At 43.1% G+C, this 25,865-nt stretch overlaps 1 protein-coding gene across 1 annotated transcript in view; it reads left to right on the top strand.

Moving 5' to 3' along the window:
• The window catches only part of MARCHF6 (membrane associated ring-CH-type finger 6), a 48,018-nt gene that overhangs the window by 2,590 nt on the left and 19,563 nt on the right, over positions 1–25,865 (top strand). The window contains exons 2-16 of the mRNA XM_081206240.1: positions 8,734–8,830; positions 9,844–9,917; positions 10,526–10,669; positions 12,443–12,515; positions 13,648–13,816; positions 15,421–15,613; positions 16,031–16,092; positions 17,868–17,900; positions 19,787–19,838; positions 20,535–20,593; positions 21,709–21,789; positions 22,713–22,781; positions 22,876–22,950; positions 23,889–24,023; positions 25,407–25,526. Of these exons, the coding sequence (XP_081062366.1) occupies positions 8,734–8,830; positions 9,844–9,917; positions 10,526–10,669; positions 12,443–12,515; positions 13,648–13,816; positions 15,421–15,613; positions 16,031–16,092; positions 17,868–17,900; positions 19,787–19,838; positions 20,535–20,593; positions 21,709–21,789; positions 22,713–22,781; positions 22,876–22,950; positions 23,889–24,023; positions 25,407–25,526 (1,436 nt within the window). The remainder of the gene's footprint in view (positions 1–8,733; positions 8,831–9,843; positions 9,918–10,525; positions 10,670–12,442; positions 12,516–13,647; positions 13,817–15,420; positions 15,614–16,030; positions 16,093–17,867; positions 17,901–19,786; positions 19,839–20,534; positions 20,594–21,708; positions 21,790–22,712; positions 22,782–22,875; positions 22,951–23,888; positions 24,024–25,406; positions 25,527–25,865) is intronic.

The raw sequence follows: 25,865 nt of genomic DNA on the forward strand, positions 1-25,865 counted from the left end.
TCTTGACAGATAGGTCTGCTTTCCTTAAAGTTGTTGTCTGTTTAAAAATATTTTATTGTTTTTAAATTTATGGTAACAACAATAATAAAAAGCATAATCAAAGTCTTCTTAAAAAGCTTGAACAGTGCAGTCTTCTGATGATTCTGCAAGTCTGTGCCAGGAGTTCATCCTAACATTGTAAAGATTGTAACCCAAATGAATCTGAGACATTTTGTCCCAGTTATTGGTCATTAAGACCTAACTTCATTTAATTGCTGAGGTGCTGAGGAGGGTAGAAGAAACTGCAAAGTTAGTGTTTAACATTGCAGCATAGTGAAGACAATAATGGACAAAAAGGAGTGTGGTGACTTGAAAATTTAGCTGAAGGCCTAATCTGCACTTTCACAGTTTCCCTGGACAAGTAGAAAGTCATGTATGCCCAAACCCTTTCTTCAACAAGGTTTGGCCAGATTGTTTTCCTTGCTGTCTCACTAACTGAATGGAGGCCCACAGAATGAGACTCCAATATCACTCACTCTACTATAATATTAAAAACAGAGGCCTAATAAGCTGACTCGTATATAAAACCCAATATGTAGATTTTGGGTCTCTGCAACTTGGTCTGGCAAATCACCACCTTGAAACGGGTTCAGCTGTTAAAAGAACTCAGTGTACACTTTACTGATAGACTGGACCTAGAGAGCTTGTCACTGGCCTTGGAGAATGAAGGCAATAAAATGAATCCTGATTTGCTCCATGTGCAGTGGAATAGTCCCTGTAATTATTGTGCGTCCTTGTGCTTGTAAGACTTCAAATCTTAATAATTTTCCATCTTAAATCTTATTTGTTAGCTCTACAGGAACATTGTGGCCTATAATATTTTTTCAGTTTAAGAGTTGCTGTTACCAGGTTTGGAATAAGCCAGGATATTAAACCATTTTTTGTTTTTACATCCTGGCTTGTTTCAGAGCTGGTTACCATACTTCCTCAGTTCAGATGGAATGGGACTGTATGGTTAATCGAGACATTTATTGGTTTAACTGCAACCCAAGCAAAGCAGCTATGTGTGTGAGGGAAAGGCCCGTGTATATCTTGGCATAGTAAACTCAGGCATGTTAGTCCATTCTTAGCATATGTTAGCTACAATTGCTTCACTTCATGCCCCTTTCAAAAATGTTTAAATGTATATTCAGTTGTATTTTCTGACTAGGATTACCAGGTTAGAATTGTTCTTGTGTATTTGAGCAATAATAGTTAAATAACTATTTTAACCTGTATGTTAACCCAGAGCCATAAAATTCACATTTCCCCCATTTAATGATTTCTTCATTTAAACTGTATTAAATTTTAATTTTAAAAACATTCAGTTAACCCCTCCCACCACAGTGTTAAAGGATGTATTAGAGCTGGGGTAGTTAATTGTTTTTGCCCACCTTCACGTTTGTTTATCTCCCTGGAGGGGTTATATACCACCCACTTTTTCACAAATCCTGTCTCATACATTCACATACTTGGGACACACAACTCTCTTCTTCAGTACAGATCAGTCAAAAAGTGGCTTATCATCCCATGTCTGGTGACCATGAGGTTGAGATTCTCATCCTCATTAGGGTGTTGTGTTTAAACCTTTCTGCCTACTTCATTTTTTTCATGTTCCCTAGTGCTGCCAAAATTGGTGAGGTGTTAGGGTTCAGAAAAATTTGCCTGGGGAACTATTAGGTCTTCTGGTTTCCCACTCCTGTACTGGAGAGTAATGTGGACCTTTATCAGAGAGCACTGTGAGATTTTCATGCTCCAAGAAACCTGTAAGATACCACAAACCTTGTTTCAAAGAACAATTTGTTACTTCTGGAAAAGAGAGTGGTGACTGTTATACTCGCTGCTTCTCTTAGATTCACAGTCCAGTATATTCTAACAGATGACAGAGACTGATTTCTCTTGTTTTGGATTCCACGTAGGACATTTGTAAATGTTTTATAGCTACTGTTAATGTTTTCACTACCAAATGGACATATTCTCTCCCCTCTCCCAAACATTGGAAGCCTTTAGGTGAATGTATTTTAATTCTTAGACAATATTTTAATATAGTTTTAGATAATTCAGAAGGTAGGTCTTAGAGAGGGAACATGTTGTGTGTTCATGTGCTCCCTCACATGCCAAGCTTAATTAAACTGCTGTTGCTTTAATGTCCAAACCTGGTTACTGTGGTTTGAATGCCTCTTACAAAGCAGGATTGTGTACCAGGATCTGGCTTGCAAATCAGTCTCAGAATGTATCTGGGGTACTATGTAATTTTGTTTCTTTGGCTGAATTGCAGCTGGGGGTGTAGGCAAGGTGCTTGGAGTGTAGCCGACTACCTGTTTATGCAACCCTTGCTCTTTCTGGCTTACAACACAGCAGCTAAGGGAGGAATGGCCTCTTGGATTTGGGAGATGACTAAGGCCTTGTTTCACAAGGGAATTGTCCAAGCTTCCTTGAAGGAGGTATTTGCAAGATCACACCTAAAGAAACACTCCATTAACCTGAAGATAGTGCCAAATATGACCAGTTGCAAATCTTACCTTTTTTGGCAAGATGCTTAAGTGGTTGGTGACTGTACCAGGCATTTTTGTACAATACTAATTTTCGAGATCCATTTCAGTCTGGGAATTTTCTGTGATTTTGGAATCCCTCAACATGAAAAAGCATGGTGGAAGAGGCAGGTTTTCTACAGTTGCCTGAAGATAAACAACACTGCTTTATTGTTACTGTTTTATCTTTTTTTGTAAAATGCTTTGAGGTTGTTTTTTTTACACTCAAGCAGTGTATACATTTAATGACCTAAAAAATAATAATAAACTGGTGCCAGCAGAACCTCCAGGAGGAGTGTACCCAAGAACCAGGGTGCTATTACTGAGGTAATCATCAGCAGGTGATGGAGCACCAAACTTCCTTTGAAGTTGGAGCTATCAGCAAGGCCTCCCCATTAGATTTCAAATTCCAGGCAGACTGATATGGGGAACAGCTTCCCTCAGACTGGCCATCACCTACTTGGGAGGCGAATCAAACACTACAAGAATATCTTATCTAGATTCATTTTCATTTTATTAGCTCTCATTAGCAACAGATAGAGAGGAGAAACAAAGTTGGCTGACATCCGCATACTGTTAACACTGCGCTCCAAATCTCCCTATGACCTTACACAGTAGTTTCATGGAAGGAAGGAGGTCCAACTATCTACTCCGGATTTATGTAGGGTTGACTCTTTAGCCTTTTCTTCTCCCAAGAATATCCTGCAAGGCAGCAGGTATGGATTCCCCCCAGGGTTTACTCCTGAAGCCTTTCTCACAAATGAGTATAGCTGTAAGGCAGCAGAGGTTTAGGACCAGTTTTCCTTCTCCTAAATGAGCTATTTTCCCTGGTTGATGAGCCCCATCTGCCCCTCGTTTCCCTCTACAGCGTGTACTGTAACTGCCTTCTTGACTGTTGGACCCGCTATTGGTCTCATGCGCTCAATCTGCTGTAGCCTGTCTTTGTATGCAGGGGAAGTCCCTAACTCACTGAGGGTTTGAGACAGTCAAAGCCATATCCTGGGGGTGTAGCTGCTGTCTCATGCTGACAGCCTCTAGGAGCCACAGGTGAGAGCTGAGTACAAGATGGGCAAACTACCGCAGAAGGAGAATGAAGTGTGCCCCCCCGAAGTACAACCCCTCCCCTGCACTCCATGCATCCCACTCTTATCAGTACTCCTAAATCCATTTTTCCTTGTAAGGGGACAAAAAGTGGGCATGTGTGGGGTAAGGAAACCTTGTAGGTAATCTGGTCCCCCAAGTTATTAAGGGCTTTGTATACCTCATACGCCTTGAACTTGTCCTGGTAGCATATCAACAGCCAGTGCATAGGTGTTACGTTTCTAACTTCTGTCGGAAATCATACTGAATCCAGAATAGGCAATTGATCGGTTTCTCAGTTGTAGGAGCTACTCACAGTGCTTCTGTCTTGCCAGGATTCAAGCTCAGCTTATTTTCTCTCATCCATTTCACCACTGCATCCAGGCAGTGGCTTCTCCTGAGTAAGCTTTTATGGAGAAACAGAGCCGAGTGTCATTAGCATACTGATGGCACCTCACGGTGAAACTTCTAACATCTGCTCCCTGCAGGTTCATGTAGATTTTAAATATCGCTGGAGATAGTAGCCTCCAGGAGGCCGAAAGGCACTTGCCCCAGGCTACTCTCTGGACTCCCTTGAAGATAGGATTGGATCCACTATAATACATTGCTTCCAATTCCCAATCCCTGAAGCTGTTCCAGGAGGATACCATGGTCAGTGGTATCAAAAGCCAATGAGGGGATCAAGAAACAGGAGTAAAGTTGTGCTCCCCTGTCCTCCCTCTGCAAGTGTCATCCATCAGAGTGACCAAGGCTGACTCAATTCCGTGGCCAGACCTGTACCCAGATTGAAATGGATCTAAATAATCTGGGTCCTCCAAGAATGCTTCCACCACATCCCTCTCCACCATATTCCCCCAAAAAGGGGACATTAGCAACTGGTTGATAGTTGTTCCAATCCAAAGGTCCAGAGGTGGTTTCTTTAGGAGTGGTCACATCAGTGCCTTTTTCAGTGCAGCTTAATAAGCCAGGAGGAACAGGATTTGATGGGGCACATGGTTAGATGCATGGCTGCCGCCACCATGTCCACATCAGCTGATTGCCTAAGGTGAAACTGATCCCACAAAACATTCTCAATACTGACACTGGGTACTTTATTTGGAGCTGCAACAGGTGCAGAGTGAAGATCACTCCAAAGACAAGTGACTTTATCCTCAAAGTGTGTTGTCATTTGGTCACAGCGGGTCTTTGAGTGCTCCAGAGGGTTGTGTTGAACCAATGGCCATCTGAGAGAGACCCACAGTTGTCATGGAGGCCATGTTGTCTTAAGTTGGCCCGACAACAGCCTCTGCGTGACTATTGAAGTCACCCAGGATTATTGTTTTAGGGTCCTCCAACAATACCCCAGAGACTACCTTGGCAAGCTGGATCAGGGATACCATTGGGCAACAGAGTGGTTAGTAGCCCAGCAGCACCCCTGACCTGTCTCTCTGGCCCAATACCAGGTGCAGACCCTAAATGGGAGGGGTATAAATATAATAAATGATGATGATGATGTCAAGAGGCTTCCTGATCAAGGATATGGTACAGTGGTGCCTCGCAAGACGAAATTAATCTGTTCCGCGAGTCTTTGTCTAGCGGCTTTTTCGTCTTGCGAAGCAACCCTATTAGCGGCTTAGCGGATTAGCGCTATTAGCGGCTTAGCGGCTATTAAAGGCTTAGTGGCTATTAAAGGCTTAGCGGATTAGCGGCTAAAAGGCTATTAGCGGCTTAGCGGCTTAGAAAAAGGGGAGGAAGCGGAAAAAAAATCGGAACACTCGCAAGACGTTTTCGTCTTGCAAAGCAAGCCCATAGGGAAAATCGTCTTGTGAAGCAGCTCAAAAACGGAAAACCCTTTCGTCTAGCGGGTTTTCCGTCTTGCGAGGCATTCGTCTTGCAGGGCACCACTGTATTCTTATAGACAATAGCAACACTCCAACCCTAGTCTAGCCTGGTACAGTACTGAAAATCCAAGTGGTCACAGCTGAGTAAGGTCAGGCCCACTTTGCATTTCTGTACTGGGATTGAGGCAAGGCCAGGGAGTCATGCAGTAAACAAGAAGCAGCAGAAGTGAAACCAGAAACAATAACACTGGAAAGAAAAGAGTGCAGCTGTTTTCATGCTTTGCCATACAACAAAGCAGACATGGCTGCTGCAAATGAGTAGCTGCCTTTTTTTTTTTTAAAAAAAAGTATGAGTCTTATACAATGCGTACTGGCCTGGATTGTATAAACGCTCTATTAAATTCTGAATTAATGAACAAGTTAAACTGGTTAGACTAACCTTTTCACTTGTGTCACTGTTTAGGAAAATACATGAAATGCCTACAGGCAACTAGATTTAATCCAGCCTTTCTGTCTTTCCCTTTTTCTTTTCTTGGTAATGTAAATTCCCTTGGTTTACATTACATAGCTTTTCCAGGGTGGATTATAGTCCCTTTGGCTTTCTCCCCACATATATTTTCAGAACGTGAATAGGAAAGATACATGGGTAAAGTGCCCTTTCAGAGTTATAGTATGTATGTTGTGTGGGACTGAGAGTGTACAGTGGTACCCCGCAAGACGAACGCCTCGCAAGACGGAAAACGCGCTAGACGAAAGGGTTTTCCGTTTTGGAGGCGCTTCGCAAAATGAATTTCCCTATGGGCTTGCTTCGCAAGACGAAAGCCCATAGGGAAATCTCCGGGGACCTCTTTTAAATGCTAGCAGTGGGGAGCAAAGCCTCCCCCCCCCCTCCGGCCTTCAGAAGAGGTCCAGGAAGGCTGGCGGGGGGCGAAAGGCTTTGCTCCCCAGCGCCAGCATTTTAAAAGCAGTCCGGGATAGCAGGGAAGCGCTTCTCGCTATCCCGGACGGCTTTTGAAGGCAGGACAGATCCGCGAAGCCTGGGCGCGCTGATGTCAGCGCGCGCAGGCTTCGGCATGCCGGCAAGTCTCCGCCAGCAGCGGCAGCGCTGCCGCTGCTGGCGGAGAGGTCCGCGAAGCCTGGGCGCGCTGCGCGCAGGCTTCGGCATGCCGGCAAGTCTCCGCCAGCAGCGGCAGCGCTGCCGCTGCTGGCGGAGAGGTCCGCGAAGCCTTGGCCGGACAGCTTTTGAAGGCAGGCGGGGGGAGCAAAGACTTTCGCCCCCGCCAGCCTTCAGAAGAGGTCCAGGACCTCTTCTGAAGGCTGGCGGGGGGCAAAAGTCTTTGTCCCCCCTGCCTGCCTTCCCAGGGGCTTTTAAATCGCCCCGACAGCGGAGAAGTCCTCCGCTGTCCCGGGGCGATTTTAAAATGCTGGGGGTGGGAAGAAAAGCCCTTGTCCCCCCCCCAGCCTTCAGAAGAGGTCGGGGGACAGACTGTCCCCGGACCTGGTCTGAAGTCGGTTTCCCTAGGAACGCATTAATTGATTTTCAATGCATTCCTATGGGAAACCGTGCATCGCAAGACGAAAAACTCGCAAGAAGAAAAAACTTGCGGAACGAATTAATTTCGTCTTGCGAGGCACCACTGTACTGGCTTTCCTGGAGAGCTGCCACATGATGTGATGCCAGCAAATAGGTCAACCTTTCTGTTAGTGCATGCATTTGCTTCCATTTTTTCAATTTCTTGCCAGGTAAGCCAGGGATAGTGATGTCTATCCCCTGCCACTCTTATGTATATCTTTTCCATGCACATTATTTCATTTTTGTCACAGCTGTTGGCTATCATAGAGCTTTCATATAAAGGACACGTTTTCCTACGGTTCTGCTATGTTACACAAAGTGCTGTTCAGCATCCAATGCATGGTCAAGAATTAAAAACACTTAAATAATTATAGGTTTTCTTGTCACCTATGAGGATGAGCTAAGGAGATTTCATTTCTTTTTTAGGTTAGCTACAAATTGTGACACCTGAATCTGGACAAAGTTTGGTTAATCTTAATAATGGTTTTCTGAAACAAGCCAACTTCAAAGCATTGTTTGTGAAGCTGGCTTGTTTCAACAAATGGTAGCTAAGATTGCATTTAAGGTCTGAATATAATGCTAAAGGTAAAGGTAAAGGTAAAGGTACCCCTGCCCGTACGGGCCAGTCTTGACAGACTCTAGGGTTGTGCGCTCATCTCACTCTAGAGGCCGGGAGCCAGCGCTGTCCGCAGACACTTCCGGGTCACGTGGCCAGCGTGACGAAGCTGCTCCGGCGAACCGGCACCAGAGCAGCACACGGAATATAACGCTAAACTGCAGCTATTGTGAAACTGAAGTTTACGACCTTTGACATTTTGTGGGGAGCGTGTAAACTCAAGGCTCACTTTGGCTTGTCTACCCTAATGCTAAACCATGGCTTAAGTTAGCATTACATATGAATGCAGCCTTGAAAATGGATATTGGGGCTGTATTCCATTGATGCCTGTTACAAATTAAACCCTGTTATTAGGGAAACTTGGATCTATACCAGTCTTTGCCAACATTGAGGAGACTGCTGTATTTGGGAGTATTTTAATATTCTTCCTGTGTTAGTGTTAGATTAATCAGGGCCATGGCTGAATAGTAGAACACTTTCTTTACATGCAAAAGATTCTAGGTTCAGTCCCTGGCATTTTCAGGTAGGGCTGGGAATGAGCCCTGCTGGAAATGCTAGTGAGCAGCTGCTAGTCAGCATAGAATGCTAAACAAGGTGGACCAGTGGTCTGACTCAGTAGAAGGCAGCTTCCTATGTTCTTGACTGAAGCCCCATGCAATGTGAATTGCTGCAGTGTTTTTCAGATTATAGGAGAATGCCCAATGAAGCTTCTAGGCTTCAACATTGGACTGGTCAATATAAGAGCCAGGAGTAGAACTTGCTATTGTTACTTCCTTTGTGGTTTGTTAAAACATCCTGCATTTGAAGAACACACTTGCAAAATTGCTTGTTTAAGAACATCTGCCAAAAAGTATTTTTAATGCTCTTGCTTTAAATATAGTATTTCACCTATTTTTGTTATCTTAAAATAACAGTAGTGCACCAATGTCAGATTCAAGGGATAAAAGCTGACACTTATTGATCTTCCTTTGGCACTTTTTTTTTTTTACTATTTAGGAAAATTTGATACACCAGGAAACTTAAAGAAGTATCTCATTATAATGGAAAGCATTTCTATTAGTTTTATTCTGTATTAATTCTATTTATGTTTAACAGACATATGCAGGGTATGTCGATCTGAAGGAACTCCTGAGAAACCTCTCTATCATCCATGTGTATGCACTGGCAGTATTAAATTCATTCATCAAGAATGGTAAGTTTTTTCCTCCAAAATATGTCAATGCCTATTCATATATGCTTACGGCATGTAATCGTTATGAACATTTTGGGAATCTGGCAGATAAATAATGCTTTGTGGTTCCCAATTGGTGGACCACGAACCCATAAGCATAGGTTTACATGTTAAGGAATTATCAAGGTGTGGAGAAGAAAAACTGCATATATTATTTTTAATCCCTGTGTAATTAATGGGATAATACAAGAAGTATCTGAAACCCCTTTATAGAATTTCTGGATATTAAGGGTATATTGTTTTTTATTAGAAGGGTTAGATCTATGTATTAATAGTGTTTAGTGTTTTAAATGCTTGCTCCTTTTTGTCATTGACCCTCTGGTGTAGATTTAGGGGGGCTTTCAAGGTGCTACAGGGATGAGAAGAGGAAGGTGAAGGGCCAACTGCAATAGTAGAAGACATGTAATGTGGTGTGAGCTTCTGCCCTGTAAATTTACTTTGTATGCAATCCAAAGAGATATGTCAGTTTCTCCCTTGATGGCATAGTCCTTTAAGTAATATAAGAAGCCTCTACAGAGGGTCCCTTCACATTTGAGAACAGAGAAATGTGGAGCAGAAGCCTGCTTCTAGAAAGGGGTTGCTGAAGAAAGCCTTGCACGTGTAGCACATGGTCCTTTGCCCTTTGCATTAGTCTTTTTTTATTTGAAAACTTACATGCTACCTTTCTGCTCTAGTTGGCATTTAAGAATGCCTTTCATAACTGTAGCCAAGTAGCTGTATTTGCGGTTTCTGGAGAGCAGTGCTCTTGAACTGTATGCCTATGCTCTTCAAACATGTTCACTATCAACAAAACAAGAGTATTTAAAGAAAGGCATTATCTCTGTTTTTCTATCCCTCTGAATTTGAATTATTGATGTTTTTCTTTATATTTTACTGATTATTTTGCTGCATTTTCTTAATTTCTGACACTCAAAAAATAACTTGTAGATTTTAAACTGTAGATACACTCTACTCATGTTTCTTTTTAATTGCAGCTTAGTTCAGTGGCTCAAACACAGCAGAAAAGAATACTGTGAATTATGTAAACATAGATTTGCTTTCACACCAAGTAAGTATATGGTGAGAGTTTGTGATGTGTTTAAACAAAGACTTTTCTTTATGGTGGTTTTAGGCTACAGAGAGTCTTCATGTGAATTTGCAGGTTCACCAGCAGTGTGCTTGTCTCCAGTAAACTAAATATTGTAGGCACTGCACTGTCTCTAAGCTGTGTATCTGAGATATGGCCAAGTCATTGTAACCCCTTCTGAAACAATGGTTTGACTGGCTTGGTTGAAATCCGACAACAGCCCTAGAAAATCCTTCATGTAAATAGCATCCCATATGATACCACATTGTTTTCATTTTAAAATAACACCCATACCGCTAGTGAGCATTTTGGAGTTTATGGATGTGCCACCTGACACAGCAACACTTTCATAAGCAAGGCACATTGCAGACTGGCTTTATCTAAATTGGTCTCTGACATTATTTTGCTTTAAGAAGTTTTTATCCTTCACTTGAAAAGGTTGGCTTTAAAACTATAATGATAGATGACCATGTAGTATTTTCAGTTCAGTGTCATGGGAAATTTTGCAGGAATACTATGATGTTTCTCATAAAAACAATTCAGAGTGGTAGAAGTAAAATTGCAATCCTTTCTGTTCTTTCTTTTCTTAGTTTATTCCCCAGATATGCCTTCTCGGCTTCCAATCCAAGACATATGTGCTGGACTGGTTACAAGTATTGGCACAGCAATACGATACTGGTTTCACTATACACTTGTGGCCTTTGCATGGTTAGGAGTTGTACCTCTTACAGCATGTAAGTATCTCATTTTGTGGACGTATAATATGCATATGGCAGAGCAGTACAAGAGGGAGGGGAAACGTTTTATTGTCAGGGGGCTCTCAGAACCATGGTTAACAGTAAGCTAGTTAAGGGGGAAAGTATTAGAAGCTCCAACCTTCATCATATCCGGTTCTTAATCACTGAATTTCAGAAAAAGCAGCTATGAATGCTGTGTGCATAATTCTTCAAAGGTGATTGGAAAACACAAACATCACTAGTGCTTGCACAGAGAACAATGCTACACCTGGACCTTTTAAGCTGCCTTCTGAGGCACTTTGTGTAGGAGTTCCCAGTAAGTTTCCTTTTCTTTTAGTTTAGCCATGTTGGTATTATAGATGCTGACAGAATGGCAAGAGCTGGATTTCCTCTTGCCTGTGTTCAAATTCTTATAGACCGCAGTCTTAGATTTTAATTGGCGAAAAGATGGTGAAGGTTATTCTCTGGCTTTCATGTGCCTTTTAATCCTCACAGCTTTAACAGTTTCTTCTACTGTGGTCTGTTTGCCTGCATCTCTTAGAATCATAGAGTTGGAAGGGACCCGAATGGTCATCTAGTCCAACCCCTTGTGATGTAGGAATCTCAACTAAGCCATACATGACAGATGGCCACCCAACCTTTCCAGTGTTGAACAGCTCTTACTCTCAGAAGGTTTTCCCTGACGTTTATACAGTGGTGCCCCACAAGTCGAATGCCTCGCAAGATGGAAAACTTGCTAGACGAAAGAGTTTTCCGTTTTGGAGGTGCTTCGCAAAACGAATCTCCTATGGGCTTGCTTCGCAAGACGAAAATGTCTTGCGAGTTCCTGCGGGTTCCCCCCCCCTTTTCTAAGCCGCTAAGCCGCTTATCAGCTGATCCGATAAGCCTAAAAGCCGCTAAAAGCCGTTAATAGCGCTAATCCGCTAATCCGTCAATGGGCTTGCTTCGCAAGACGAAAAAACCGTTAGACGAAGAGAATCACAGAACGGATTCTTTTCGTCTTGCGAGGCACCACTGTATCAGAATCGCCTTTCTTCAAACTTGAATCAATTGGTTCAAGTCCTTCCCTCCAGAGTAGGAAAAAACAAGCTTGCTCCATTTTCCATGTGACAGCCCTTTAGATATGTTTAGATGGGTATCATATCTGTTCTCAGACATACTCAACTGTTCCTCATAAGCCTTGGCTTCCAGATCCTTTATCATCTTGGTCACACACACACCCTGACCACGTTCCAGCTTGTCAATATCCTTCTTAAAATGTGTTGCCCAGAACTGGACACAGTACTCCAGGTGTGGTATTTGCATATGTTCCCGTGTTATACAAGAAACATTTGCAACAACTCTGTTATAGTTGAGAATAGTTTGGGTAATTGGATCGAATATGATTCTGTTCCTTTGAAATCACACATAGATGCAAATGCTCACAGATTCTAAAATATTCACTGCTTAAGAACCGAGGAAGTTTGGAGCTTTTGATGCTTTTCCCCTAAAAATTATCTTAACGTGCTATTTGAAATCAAGGTCTGAAGCAAATGGAACTTTTTCCAGACTTAAGGGATGAGGGATTGGTCTGCAAGAACACACTCCTCTCCACCCCAAACCTGGTTTGAATTCCCTCATCTTACTAGGCTTGTTACTGAAGCATTGTTAGCCTGTTAAAATGAACTTTAGGATGCTTCTAACTCCCCCCAAAAACCCAGGTTTAATTAGTGGAAATTGCATATATTATAATAATAATAATAATAATAATGTCAATTTTTACTCCTTTAGGCCGTATCTACAAGTGCTTGTTTACTGGCTCTGTGAGCTCACTACTGACACTGCCATTAGATATGCTGTCAACGTAAGTATCAGCTAATACTACAGATATTTCTACACATTGTGTTCTAAACAGCTTGCTGTTTTTCTCTTACAATGAAAGAGATAGGAGATAGGGTTGAAAATTAAAGAATGTAGCATTATTATTATTTATTCCTCTTTATGGTCCAGTCTGTGTGTTTTAATATACTCTAAGTGAACAGAATTTAATAACTAGCCTGGGAATAATGCTTCTGGGTTATTCAGTAATAGAGAAAGCGATCACTGTACAAAATAAATATTTTCCAGTTTTAATATGAATAAAATATGTTTTTGTATATAGCCTCTGCTTTAATCTATCTGTGTGAAAAGATACCACTTTTGTTTTGTGAAAATGTAAGTGTTCACATGTAGGATCCCAGCCTAACTTGTCTTAAGATGAGACTATCTGCTTCTCTGCCTGGCCAGTACAGCAGTTATTCAGCTTATACTTGTAAAACACACTACATTATTATGTACATTTTAAAAGTATTGTTTATTTTAATTGTTTGAGAGCCTGTAGCAGAAAGGCAACCTTTTAATTAAAAATAAATAGTATATTGGAATGGAATAGAAAATTCATGCAGAAATTTATAATTTAGAAATAAAATGAGATGCATTTATTTATCAGTGTATTAAATAATTGAGCTTAATGCAAAAATATACAGGGAAGCGATCTATGGCCTGTAATGATCCCCAGTGTTAATTCCTACAACATCTCACCAGCTCAAAACCTCCAGGAGGTAATAAATAATAAAGTAAAAGAAAGTAAATGTCTTACACTGCCTTATTTTAAATACTTCATCAACAAAATAAAGGATCAGATTAGTATTGTCAGGTGAATGAAGATGCTGGAGAAACTTTTAATTAATAATTTTGTGCAGATAGCAAGCAACTTGAGATCAACATGATGATTGAATAGATTTAAATTGAAATATCTAAAGGCTTCCACAGCGAGATCTTCTACTGGAGATCTTGACTTGTTCATTTGTTCAAAATCAGGTAAATTTGGTACCGTTAAGGAGGTCTTACCTAAGCATGGGTGACTGATTGCAGAGTGAGTCAACAATGATTTTGCATTTGGAACGTAACTGTTGTGATAATGGGTGTAAAGAATGTGTTGGTTGTCTCTTCAATAGAGAGAATTTACTGGCAGACTGTTTGCAAGGTTGTTTTGTGGTGACGTGCACACTCTGTGCATTTATCAGCCTTGTATGGTTACGTGAACAAATTGTCCACGGAGGAGCACCACAGTGGCTGGAACAAAATCAGCAGCAAGCCATCAATGGTGTTGGGCAACAGAATGAGGTAATATGTCCTTCAGTTTTTTGGTTGCAACTTTCAGCTTGAATTCCTGTCTATTGCACATTAGCTTGTTCTCTACTCTCCCCCCCCCCCCCAATATAGAATTGTCTAACACTAGGTAGATAAATACACATATCCTGTTGCATAATGCATTCTTCTGGCAGAAGCTTCATTGACTTGTGGATTGCACTTAGTACCAGCAACTTTCCTACTGCAGTGGTACCTCGGGTTACGAACTTAATTTGTTCCAGAGGTCCATTCTTAACCCGAAACCATTCTTAACGTGAGGTGCAATTTCGCTAATGGGTCCTCCCACTGTGCCACCACCGCACGATTTCCGTTCTCATCCTGGGGCAAAGTTCGCAACCCGAGGCAACTACTTCCAGGTTAGCGGAGTTTGTAACCTGAAGCGTTTGTAACCCGAGGTACCACTGTATAGTGTTTTGTTCTGTACCTTTATCAAATATCTTAAGAGTCTTTGAATGGCTGCATTCAGATAGATCATTAAGCTGTGCAACACTGTTTGTGAAACGGACATAGCAGCTGTAGTACCAGAAATATTTAGCGGGATACTTGCAACAGGAGATCATGTGCCTTATTTCTACAAGAAAGATCCTAGCGTGGGAGGCTGATATTACAGAGGTGTCTGTAGAAAGTTGTGTAGTGTAGTCTCCATGGTTTTACTTCTAAATGTGCATATGTTACAGGTTCTATTTCCTGTCCTGTTTTCACAGTAATGATATGAGAGCAAAAAGGGAACACGTTAAACTCCTTGTTATAGCCTCAAAATCTGAGATCAACATCTAAAGTAGCATCTGGAAGCTAATCTAAAACATGGTTCTTCTCAATTATCACAGTGAAATGGGGTTCCTTCCCCTTCAGCCTGCATCATCTTTCTTTAAACACCCAGAATAATTTTCCTATTTGAGACTGTACCTGCCCAGTCTTGATCAGATTGAAAAGACTGGCATCCTATGAATTTTTGAGAATAGATTTATTCCAGTTGCTCCTCTTCACCTCTCAGTTTAAGATACTGTTCCCCAGGGAAGTCACTCAGGTATATCCTGAGAAATGGACTTTATTTGCTGTAGCTAATGTCTCATACGGGTATGTATTTGTGTATATCAGGGAGACCAAGCTGCAGACGTTTCTGACAAGCAGAAGATACCACAATGTGTTGATATTTTAAGAAGCATCTTGCTCTGGGGCAAGGCAGTCTTTACAGTCTTTACTAGATTCCTTGTAGCCATCTTTCTAGATAGGATAAAGTTAGACAAGAAGGAAATCATACTTTTTAATGGACATTAGTTTTCACTCCATGGCAGTAGAGACCTGCCACACACTCAACCATCTTTGTTTTATCTAACAATTTTCATGCACACGAAGCTGACGCTTACATGCTTTATTAAAACATTTCTTTAAATTCTGAAGAGTTGTATCATTCTCACCTTCTATTATTATTATTATTTTTGCAAATCTATGATAAAAACAATTTAAATGGATTTTCTTAACACTCAAGTGTGTTGCCTGACATTTCTAATGATGGAGGAACTCATCATAGTATAGCAGAACTCTTTAAGTTGTGTAATTATTTTTTTCTGTGCCAGGTTCAGGGTGTTGGAAATGGTGGAGCTGAAAATGCTGCACTTGACCAGCCTGCAGACCAGCCAGCTGAGAATGCAGTTGTAGGTGAAAATCCAGAAATCCAGGAAGAACAACCAGATGAAGAAGAGGAAGACAATGAAGATGAAGAAGATGTTGTAGTAGAAGATGCTGCAGATGCCAACAATGGAGGGCAAGGTATATTACTTACTTTTTAACGACCATATTTGTACCCTGTTCCAGGATAATAGGGTTGTGTTTTGGCTATTTGATTTCATGACTTGCTTCCTAGAAATTTGTAAAACCTGCCACACATCAGTAAAACGCAAACTTGGCCTTATGTTTTCTTATGTGAACCTTAAAAAACCAATCCATTGTAATTTGGTGAATTGTGGGAACAATGCATTAGGTTTTCAGGGCGGTTGGTTACACTTAACCTACTACAAGCAACAAACTTGGCGACCATTTTATCTGAACATGCAGAACATATTTTATTTTATTGTTAGAACACTTGTGTACCTTAAATTGGCCGCAAGAGGCCTGTCCAGTTATTCAGTGTTACTACCCTGGTTGAGCTTTACTTCTAGCTATTTTAAAATTTAATTATCTATTTAGATGATATGAACTGGAACGCTTTGGAATGGGATCGAGCAGCAGAAGAGCTTACATGGGAGAGAGTGAGTAAGGACTATATATTTTGGAAATGCTGTTTGCTTTGAGTCATTCAGACATGGTATGGCTTTAATAATGTCCATAATCTTGGTACCAGTTTAGGATGCTTTTCCGTACTTTGACCTTGGACAGATATATCTGAACCAGCATCCGCTACCGTGGCCTTTCCTCATAGCAGGAAACCATGGTTGTTGAATGATAGGATGATGGCTCCTTTTTAACAAGGAAAGCGTTCTGTGGGGTGGATGTGATTGAAATGGGTATGTTTGAGAGGAGAAATATATAGTGTGAAAAAGCTGCTTGTGAAGACAAATTGGGAATTGGGAAGTGGTGAACAATGACAAAATTGAGTGTCCCCTTCCCCCATGCTGCTTCTCTGATCCCAGTTACCTCTTGAGGTTACAAAAGAAAAAGAAAAAGAGGTTTCAGAGGTGGCATGGCATGCTTTGTCAGAGTAAAATTCATTTTTCTTGCGTAACTAGGCAACTGTGTTCCTAGTTCCTGTGTATCACTGCTTAATACAGTTTCTTAAGGCAGTGTTTCCCAACCACTGTTCCGCGGCACACTAGTGTGCCGCGAGATGTTGCCTGGTGTGCCGCGAGATGTTGCCTGGAGGGAGGCGGGCGAGTCGGGCGGCGAGAGGCGGGGCGGCGGCGGCGAGGAGAGGCCGCCCAGCGCGGGGCTCTCGCCGTCTGCCTGCCTGGCTGCCTGCGAGCTCGGCAGGCAGCGCCTCTGTCCGCAGCGCCCGCCTCATGGCTCTCATTCCCTGCCCCTGCCAAAGCTCACCCAGCCAAGCCGCGCTCTCCTTCCTGCCTCGCTTTGCTGCCTCCTCCCCCCCCCCAAAGCTTGGAGGTTCCCCGGCAAGGGGGAGGGAAAAAAATTGAAACTTACACTTTCGTGCGTCCCTCCCGGCGTGACGCTGCGCACTGACGTCACGGGGCTGTAATGGTGGTGTGCCTCGAGATTTTTTTCATCAAACAAGTGTGGCTTTGCCCAAAAAAGGTTGGGAAACACTGTCTTAAGGCACATGGCAGTCCTTGGAGAATATAGAAAAAATATTGTCAAGGTTATTGTGAGAGAGATTTCAAAGCCGGCAGTCATGAATGATTTCTGTCGGACATCTAGAAACTCATGTGAGCTTTCACACACACACACACACACACACACACACACACACACACTCATTTGTGTGAGCTGTTATACCTACCACTTAACATTTTATTCTGTTGCACTGCAGAGAACATAAAAGTAACACATTTCCTATATGTGCTAAATTCTTTGAACTTGGTCCATAGTTTTAAGCTAGTTATATATTTAGGGAATCCCCTAAGCACCAGCTGTTTGGCAGGTGTGTGCAGGTTCATGTAACATCTGACTGGTGGATCTTAAAGCTTATTCTTATATGAGTTTGACTCATTCTTCTTATCTGTTCTTTGCCACAGTATTGCCTGGCAGCAGATCCAGCCTGACATTGTCAAGTTTGAAAAGCTGCTGCCTAATTGTCCCAGTTGGATGAACTGGCTAGATAGCCATGTAGTGAGGAATGGCATAAGGGCAGGGCTAAACACACCATGCCAACCTGCTCTTCACTAAATCCTCTTTCCAAAAATGTGAAAAAGTGAAAGAGAGCCTAGGGGACTTTGTGGTTCTCTGCAACCTCTCCCACGTATTGTAAAAAATGATGGGGGATAACAGGTCCTTGACGCTTCAGAGACTGCTGAATCTTACGTGAATGTAGATTATCCTGGTTACTGACAGCAAAATCATCTCTTACTTCTAGATGCTTGGACTTGATGGATCCCTAGTTTTTTTAGTAAGTGAAGCTTTATTGCACTAAAACTCTGTAGTTGGATTGTGTCTTGCATCATCTGTTTGTCTTGTTGATCTATAATCTTCGGTTTATTTTCTTACTATATCAGATACCGTATTTTTCGCCCTATAAGACACACTTTTTCCCCTCCAAAAATGAAGGGGAAATGTGGGTGCGTCTTATGGGGCGAATGCAGGCTTTCGCTGAAGCCTGGAGAGCGAGAGCGGTAGGTGCGCACCGACCCCTCTCGCTCTCCAGGCTTCGCGGACCTCTTCTCAAGCAGCGGGAACGTTCCCACTGCTTGGGGAGAGTTGCCGGCATCCCGAAGCCTGCAAGCGCTGATCCCAGCACGTGCAGGCTTCGCGGATCTCTCCCCAAGCAGCGGGAACGTTCCCACTGCTTGGGGAGAGTTGCAGGCATCCCGAAGCCTGCGCGCGCTGATCCCAGCACGTGCAGGCTTCGCGGATCTCTCCCCAAGCAGCGGGAACGTTCCCACTGCTTGGGGAGAGTTGCCGGCATCCCGAAGCCTGCAAGCGCTGATCCCAGCACGTGCAGGCTTCGCGGATCTCTCCCCAAGCAGCGGGAACGTTCCCACTGCTTGGGGAGAGTTGCAGGCATCCCGAAGCCTGCAAGCGCTGATCCCAGCACGTGCAGGCTTCGCGGATCTCTCCCCAAGCAGCGGGAACGTTCCCACTGCTTGGGGAGAGTTGCAGGCATCCCGAAGCCTGCAAGCGCTGATCCCAGCACGTGCAGGCTTCGCGGATCTCTCCCCAAGCAGCGGGAACGTTCCCACTGCTTGGGGAGAGTTGCAGGCATCCCGAAGCCTGCGCGCGCTGATCCCAGCACGCGCAGGCTTCGCGGATCTCTCCCCAAGCAGCGGGAACGTTCCCACTGCTTGGGGAGAGTTGCAGGCATCCCGAAGCCTGCGCGCGCTGATCCCAGCACGCGCAGGCTTCGCGGATCTCTCCCCAAGCAGCGGGAACGTTCCCACTGCTTGGGGAGAGTTGCAGGCAACCCGAAGCCTGCGCGTGCTGATCCCAGCACGCGCAGGCTTCGCGGATCTCTCCCCAAGCAGCGGGAACGTTCCCACTGCTTGGGGAGAGTTGCAGGCATCCCGAAGCCTGCCCGCGCTGATCCCAGCACGTGCAGGCTTCGCGGATCTCTCCCCAAGCAGCGGGAACGTTCCCACTGCTTGGGGAGAGTTGCAGGCATCCCGAAGCCTGCAAGCGCTGATCCCAGCACGTGCAGGCTTCGCGGATCTCTCCCCAAGCAGCGGGAACGTTCCCACTGCTTGGGGAGAGTTGCAGGCATCCCGAAGCCTGCCCGCGCTGATCCCAGCACGTGCAGGCTTTGCGGATCTCTCCTCAAGCAGCGGGAACCACCGCTGGGCTCCCACGGCTTGCAGAGAGCTGCCTGTTTGGGGGCTGGGGTCGGGGGAAGCTCGGGCTGCCCCAGCCCCGCGCCTGGGGGGGAAATAATTTTTTCCCTTTATTTCCCCCCCAAAAAACTAGGTGCGTCTTATGGGCCGGAGCGTCTTATGGGACGCAAAATACGGTACTTTCAGTTCATTTTATTACTGAATCAGAAGAAGTAATAGCACCTTTATTCCTGTGTGATTATGCTAGGCACTTTTGGAAAAAATGTGCTTTATATTGTGTCTCTGTGAAAATTTGAACCTGCAATATCCTTTGTCCTGTTAGGAGGAAAACTAATACACATGGGCCAAAAATTATTATTAATTTTTATTTGAGAAAATCTTTAACATTTCATTACCTACAAATTAGTGGCAAAATGGGGTGATTGATGAGAACACAAGATAAGAAATTAAAGTTACTTCTCAAATACTTTGATATTGCCATTTCTGAAGTGTTCCTCTCTTTCTCTCTTAGGAACATGTATTCTGGGTGGTGTCATTAAACACACTGTTCATACTTGTCTTTGGTAAGTGACTGCATTTACAGTTCTTTCAGGATAATTGCTGTGCATATGGGCCCAAATTAGAGTAGAGTTGGATTAGTTTTAAGCAGCAGTTCTGTAATATTCTGAAGAGACGAAATTCTGATTTTCTTTGCATGCGTTTCCCAATGTGCAATGTTTCCAGTAATCAAACTAAAAGTTTGGTTGCCTGTGAAAAGCATTAAAAAAGCACTTGAAATATTTCAAATTTCTTTGGTTTAAACATGTGTAAGTCTGTGTAAATGACAGTACACAATGGTATCAATTTGACATCACAGCCCTAACATCTTAGATTTTTTAAAATTTTATTTACCAGAGGTTTATTTCTGTTCACTCCCCTATCCCTTAGCTGCACAAGTGAAGCATGGAGTGCTTTTGTAGTGTTTTATAGATGGATTAGATAACGGTAGAAGATGATTTCAGTAATGGCCTGCTGATTATGTCAGTCTGCCATCATTTTGTGACTGGTGGGGACCTCAGTAATTTCAGCCGTCTTGTGGGCCCTAGGGGTATAATGATGGAAAACTTTTTGTGTAGCTTTTGTGTAGCTGGCTGAACGGATAACACATAAAGATTTCTATCCTTTTGCTAGCTCATTAAAAATTATTTTAAGCCACACATTAGAGAATTGTTGAAAAGAGTAAACTCCATTAGGTTTTTTTTCTTCCTTCTCCCTTCTAGCGTTTTGTCCCTATCATATTGGTCACTTCTCTATTGTTGGGCTAGGCTTTGAAGAATATGTAAGTATATCATTTATTTGTTTATTAAGCATTTATTTAAAACTTAACATGCGGGAGACAAACTACACAGTTTGTCCCACAACATGACTTTTGCAGAAAGCAGCAGCAGGGTTTTGCTGCTGCTGCTGTCATTGCCCAGAAAAGCTCAGCAGGAAGGGATAGAAATCACCCCTAGTTGAAAGGAATAGTTTATTTCCTTCCCAATGAGAAGGCAGCCACAGCAAGGTGCTTCCACCTTTTGCAAAAGTCCAACCCAAAGCCTCCCTTACTCAAGTTCTCTGCATATACTATAGGACTTGGGAAAGGGAAGAATTGGTGGAAACCACAAAGTATGGCTTAGCCAGTAAACCAGGCCAAAATTTGTGGAACTGTATATGGAATATTAAATCCTTCTTCATGTGTGAACCTGTATTTTAAGCCAAGCTTTATTTCTGAGACTTCTGATTCTATCTCGTTCACAGTAATATTTTCTGCTCCCCATTAACAGTGATCTTGTTATGTTGGTAATATGTGACTCCTTCATAGATAACAGTTAAAATTTTTGATTGATCCATGGTAGCTGGCTGGGGATGATGAGGTTGGAAGTATAAAATAATGATAACTTGAAAATATCAACACATTTTGGTAGTCACAAGTGGTATTGAAATATTTTATTCTACCCTATCAGTGTACAGTGGTGCCCCGCAAGACGAATGCCTCGCAAGATGAAAAACTCGCTAGACGAAAGGGTTTTGCGGTTTTTGAGCTGCTTCGCAAGACGAATTTCCCTATGGGCTTGCTTCGCAAGACGAAAACGTCTTGCGTTTTTTGCAAGTTTGTTTCCTTTTTCTTAACACCGTTAATACAGTTGCGACTTGACTTCGAGGAGCAACTCATAGAACGCGGTGTGGTAGCCTTTTTTGAGGTTTTTGGCGATTTTTGAAGCTTTTCCAAAACTTTTCCGACACCGTGCTTCGCAAGACGAAAAATTCGCTAGACGAAAAAACTCGCGGAACGAATTAATTTCGTCTTGCGAGGCACCACTGTACTTGGTGCTTTACAAACCTTTGAAAGCAAAAATGACAGATTTTTACTCCAAGGAGTTCACAGTCTAAACATGTTTTTGTTTTCTTTAGGTTCAAGCATCTCACTTTGAAGGCCTAATCACGACAATAGTTGGCTATGTACTGCTGGCAGTATCACTAATAGTTTGTCATGTATCCTTTCATAAGTACTGACGGCACATGTTTTCAGTGTTTGATCTATGGATGGTCATTGTTAAGTACACAGGGTGGAATTCAGTGTTGCACTATGATGAACATTTTGTCTCCACAAGCATTTCATCTTGCTAGATGGTGCAATCCCACGTGTGCTATTCTTTGGGTTCCCCCAACCCCCAGAGACAGTCTCAGGTACGTGGGGAGGAGAGGGAAGAAAGCCCCTTTGCATAAGTGGAAGTCCTCATTCAGGGCCTCTGCTGATGGAGCTGGGTAGGTGAATCACGACCTTTGCCTAAGAAACAATGATTTTATCGTCTTTATCTCTTTATGGGAGCAGTGTGGGCACACCATTGGGAAACTCATAATTGCAAGTAAGATATTAGGATCATGCTGTAGGATTAGAGCAACCTCATTCCTGTTGAGGCACCAATTCCTTCTACTCTTGCCCTGATTTCTTACATCAGTAGCAATGTTAACCACTGTCAAGCTTACCAGGGTTCCTTCTTAAGAAGGCTTTCGTACTCACTTCAAAACCTGATTCCAAGTTTTAGTTAAGAAGGAACTCTTGAAAACTTTTATCATTAACAATGTTGGGGTTGATGTAAGAATTAAGAGCGGGACATTTGCTGCAGAGAGAGGAAGGTCTGGGCAAAGGAAATGTGTGTTCCTGTGGTCCATTTCAGATCTCCCAACTGTAGTTAAGGGGTACCAAGTGTTGGGTCCACAGTGACCGTATGTGTTTGTGAGGAATATCTTACGGTTTTTAAACATTGCTTAAATCTATATTTAAGTGAATACTTTCCCCTTCAACCAGTTTCCTATTTCCAGGCTTCTAGTTGCTCAGTACTCATTCCTATGAACTTCTTCTGCCCTCTGCTTCACAAATCAGTATTTCACTTTCCTTGACCATATTTATACAGGGCTTGGCAGCACTTGTAAAATTTCAGAGATCACGTCGCTTGCTTGGAGTGTGCTATATAGTTGTCAAGGTATTCTAGCCTTAAAAAGCAGGTCTATTTAATAAAACAAATCAATATTCAGTAGTTGGTCCAAATTAAAAAACCTGTCTTTCCCCCTCTGCAGGTGTCATTGTTAGTGGTGGTAGAGATTGGTGTTTTCCCCCTCATCTGTGGCTGGTGGCTGGACATCTGCTCTCTGGTAAGATTAGCATTTATTAGGCGACAGACATTTATCACTGCATTCTCAGGGGCAGTCAGGAGGAGGGTTGCTTATGTAGGTTGTGTCTGTTAAATAGGACCAGTAATGCAAAAATAAGTTATGACTATTAAGAACTTATCTTAATAGTTTGCAGCGGAAGTGCTGTTCTGCTGGTGGAGGAAAGAGGGCATCCACAGGATGACACCTAATGCAGGGGTTAAAGGGTCCACTGCTGTCCTGCTAGTGATGGAGGCAAAAACCAGCTGTGTAAAGGGAGGTAGTGGGTCCACAGGATCCTAAGCCTCCTTGTTCTCCAGGCATAGTTCAAACAGGTTATTATGACTATTATGAGATTAAAGGGACAATCCTATGCTTCCCAGGAAGGATGCTGGAATCGAGGTAGTTGATCCCCTCCCATTGTATTCAGTTTGGCAGAGGAGGAGGGGTGGAAGAAAATGGAATATGACAGCGGGGAATCCATCCCTATCTCCTGGCCTGGCCTCATTGAGCCTGCAAGACATAGGAAGTGGCAGCAGCCCTGTCACAGATTCTCCATCTCCCCCTACCATCTCCATAAGGTTGCTGCACCTTAATCTTTAGCTACTTTTGCTGCAAATGTGGTTGACCATCTCCAAAGACTACGAACCCTCCATCTCCAATGGCTCTCTTAGTGATTTTATACCAAAGGTGATTCATTTTAAAAGGCTACAGTTCTGTGCTGAAAACTGACATATATAAGCTTTGGAAAATCTTATAGAATACACTGCTGTCTGTTAAGATTTATTGTGCGAGGGCTGCATTATTTTTTCACCTTTGCTAAATGCTGCTTACAAATATATATTTAGAACTTCGCTGTTATGTACAAATAAAAGATGACACAATTTTACTAGTTGCTGAGAGCTAAAAAGAATTACTTCCCTGTTTTAACTTTTTCATAGGAAATGTTTGATGCTACTTTGAAGGATAGAGAATTGAGCTTTCAGTCAGCCCCTGGCACTACAATGTTCCTACACTGGCTAGTGGGAATGGTGTATGTCTTCTACTTTGCTTCCTTCATTCTCTTGCTGAGAGAGGTATGGTTTGACTGAAGTGTGATTTTCTAAAACCATATGTTGAAAGAATGTGGCTCTGGAACGGCTAATGTCACCCGCATTTCTATTTTTGTGTTCACCTCTGTTCACCAGCCTTTGCTGACAGGAAATAATTGGTAGGGTGGGACAAGGTGTTGCCCTACAACTTGTACTGGCTTAATAAAGAGTGCCTGTCTTGCATATGCTTGCTATTCTGCAGTGGAACAAGAGCAGTCCAATGGCTGCTGCTTGAAAATTCTATGTGTGAGCGAAAATTGCACAAATTGCTTGTAAGGGCAGGCAGCAGAGTTGGCTGCTGGGTGGGGAACTGCAGGGTACCATCTCTTGCTGAGCCATGGCCGGCTGTATAAGAACATGCATCGTATAGCTGAAGGGGTAGGGGGTATTTCACTGCTTCTCGGAACTGAATGTGAGAACTGGGAACCCTCAAGGTTCCCCCCCCCCCCAATGCATAGAACCTCTGCACCTTGTGGTCCATGTGCCATTGGTTGAAGGACAGGAATGGGCCTAGTAAGCCATGGAAGGGGGGGGATTGACATGAACAGAGGGAACATGAGAGCCATGTGCGACACAATTCAGCCGTGTAATTCTCGTGGACATAACTCAGCTGTTACCTCCTCAGGTAACAACTGCCTCAGTTGTTTTAAACCAGTTTGAGAGGAGGTAGGTAGCGTTTTGGTTAACCTGCAGACCATATTGAACATAAAATAAGGAATCTTTAAGGTCTCTATAATGTTACCGTATTTTTCGCTCTATAGGACGCACTTTGGCAGGAGCCTCTATAGCCACGCGCCAGCTCTCCAGCTGGGAGAGCGTGTGTGGGGCTAAACCCCCTAAGAACCCATAGCCCCTCGACCCTCTCCCAGCTGGAGAGGTGACGCGCGACTATGGCAGCAGCCTCTCCGCTGTGCCTTTCCACTGCTCCCTGACCTGCTCTTTGGGGCTGCTGGTGGGCTTCCCCCGCCAGCCCCAAAGAGCAGGTCGAAAGGAAGCTGAAGCCTGGAGAGTGAGAGGGGTTGGTGCGCACCGACCCCTCTTGCTCTCCAGGCTTCCAAGGTAGCCACCTGAACGCACCTTAAACGGCACCTTGTTTTAGAGCGGGAAAACAAGAGGGGGGGAATTCTCCCCCTCTCTGCGCAGCGCCTCCTGCCGCTTCGCTCAAGGGGCGCTGGGCAGAGAGGGGGAGAAATTTTTTTTTCTTGTTCTCCCCCCTCTAAAACAAGGTGCGTCCTATTGTCCGGTGCATCGTATGGTGCGAAAAATACGGTAATTTATTGGGGGGGGGGAATGTCAAAACTTGTAATCCTTCAAATATCAACCTACTTATACTTATTTTTCTTTCAAATGTTAATATTCTCTTTTCAGGTACTGAGACCGGGCGTCCTCTGGTTTTTGAGGAACTTAAATGATCCAGACTTTAATCCAGTTCAAGAAATGATTCACCTGCCTATTTATAGACATCTCAGGAGGTTTATTTTATCAGTGGTAAAGTCATGTTTCCAGTTTCTCTTCAAAAAGTTGATATTTTTATAGCAACTAATGTTTTTCTGTTCAGTTTCTATTTAGAATTTAAATGTTTGTTTCTCTGTTTATTAGCAAACAAAGTAACTAACTGCATGTAAAGATATTGGGTTGTATTCAGTTCATGTTTACATAGAACAGACACATTGAAATAGGCCTAAATCTTGGTAACAAATTTCAATTAATCTATTCTGAGTTAAAGTTAGTTGAATACAACCCATGGGGGCCAGAAGTCTCTTTTCCTTTCTATAAATATTTTCTGGTATCATAGTTTTCTTCTGTGTAACTTACTGCTGAAATAAG

This window comes from Podarcis bocagei (assembly GCF_964188305.1).
Source record: "Podarcis bocagei genome assembly, chromosome: 8".
In the NCBI taxonomy this organism is placed as follows: Eukaryota; Metazoa; Chordata; class Lepidosauria; order Squamata; family Lacertidae; genus Podarcis; species Podarcis bocagei.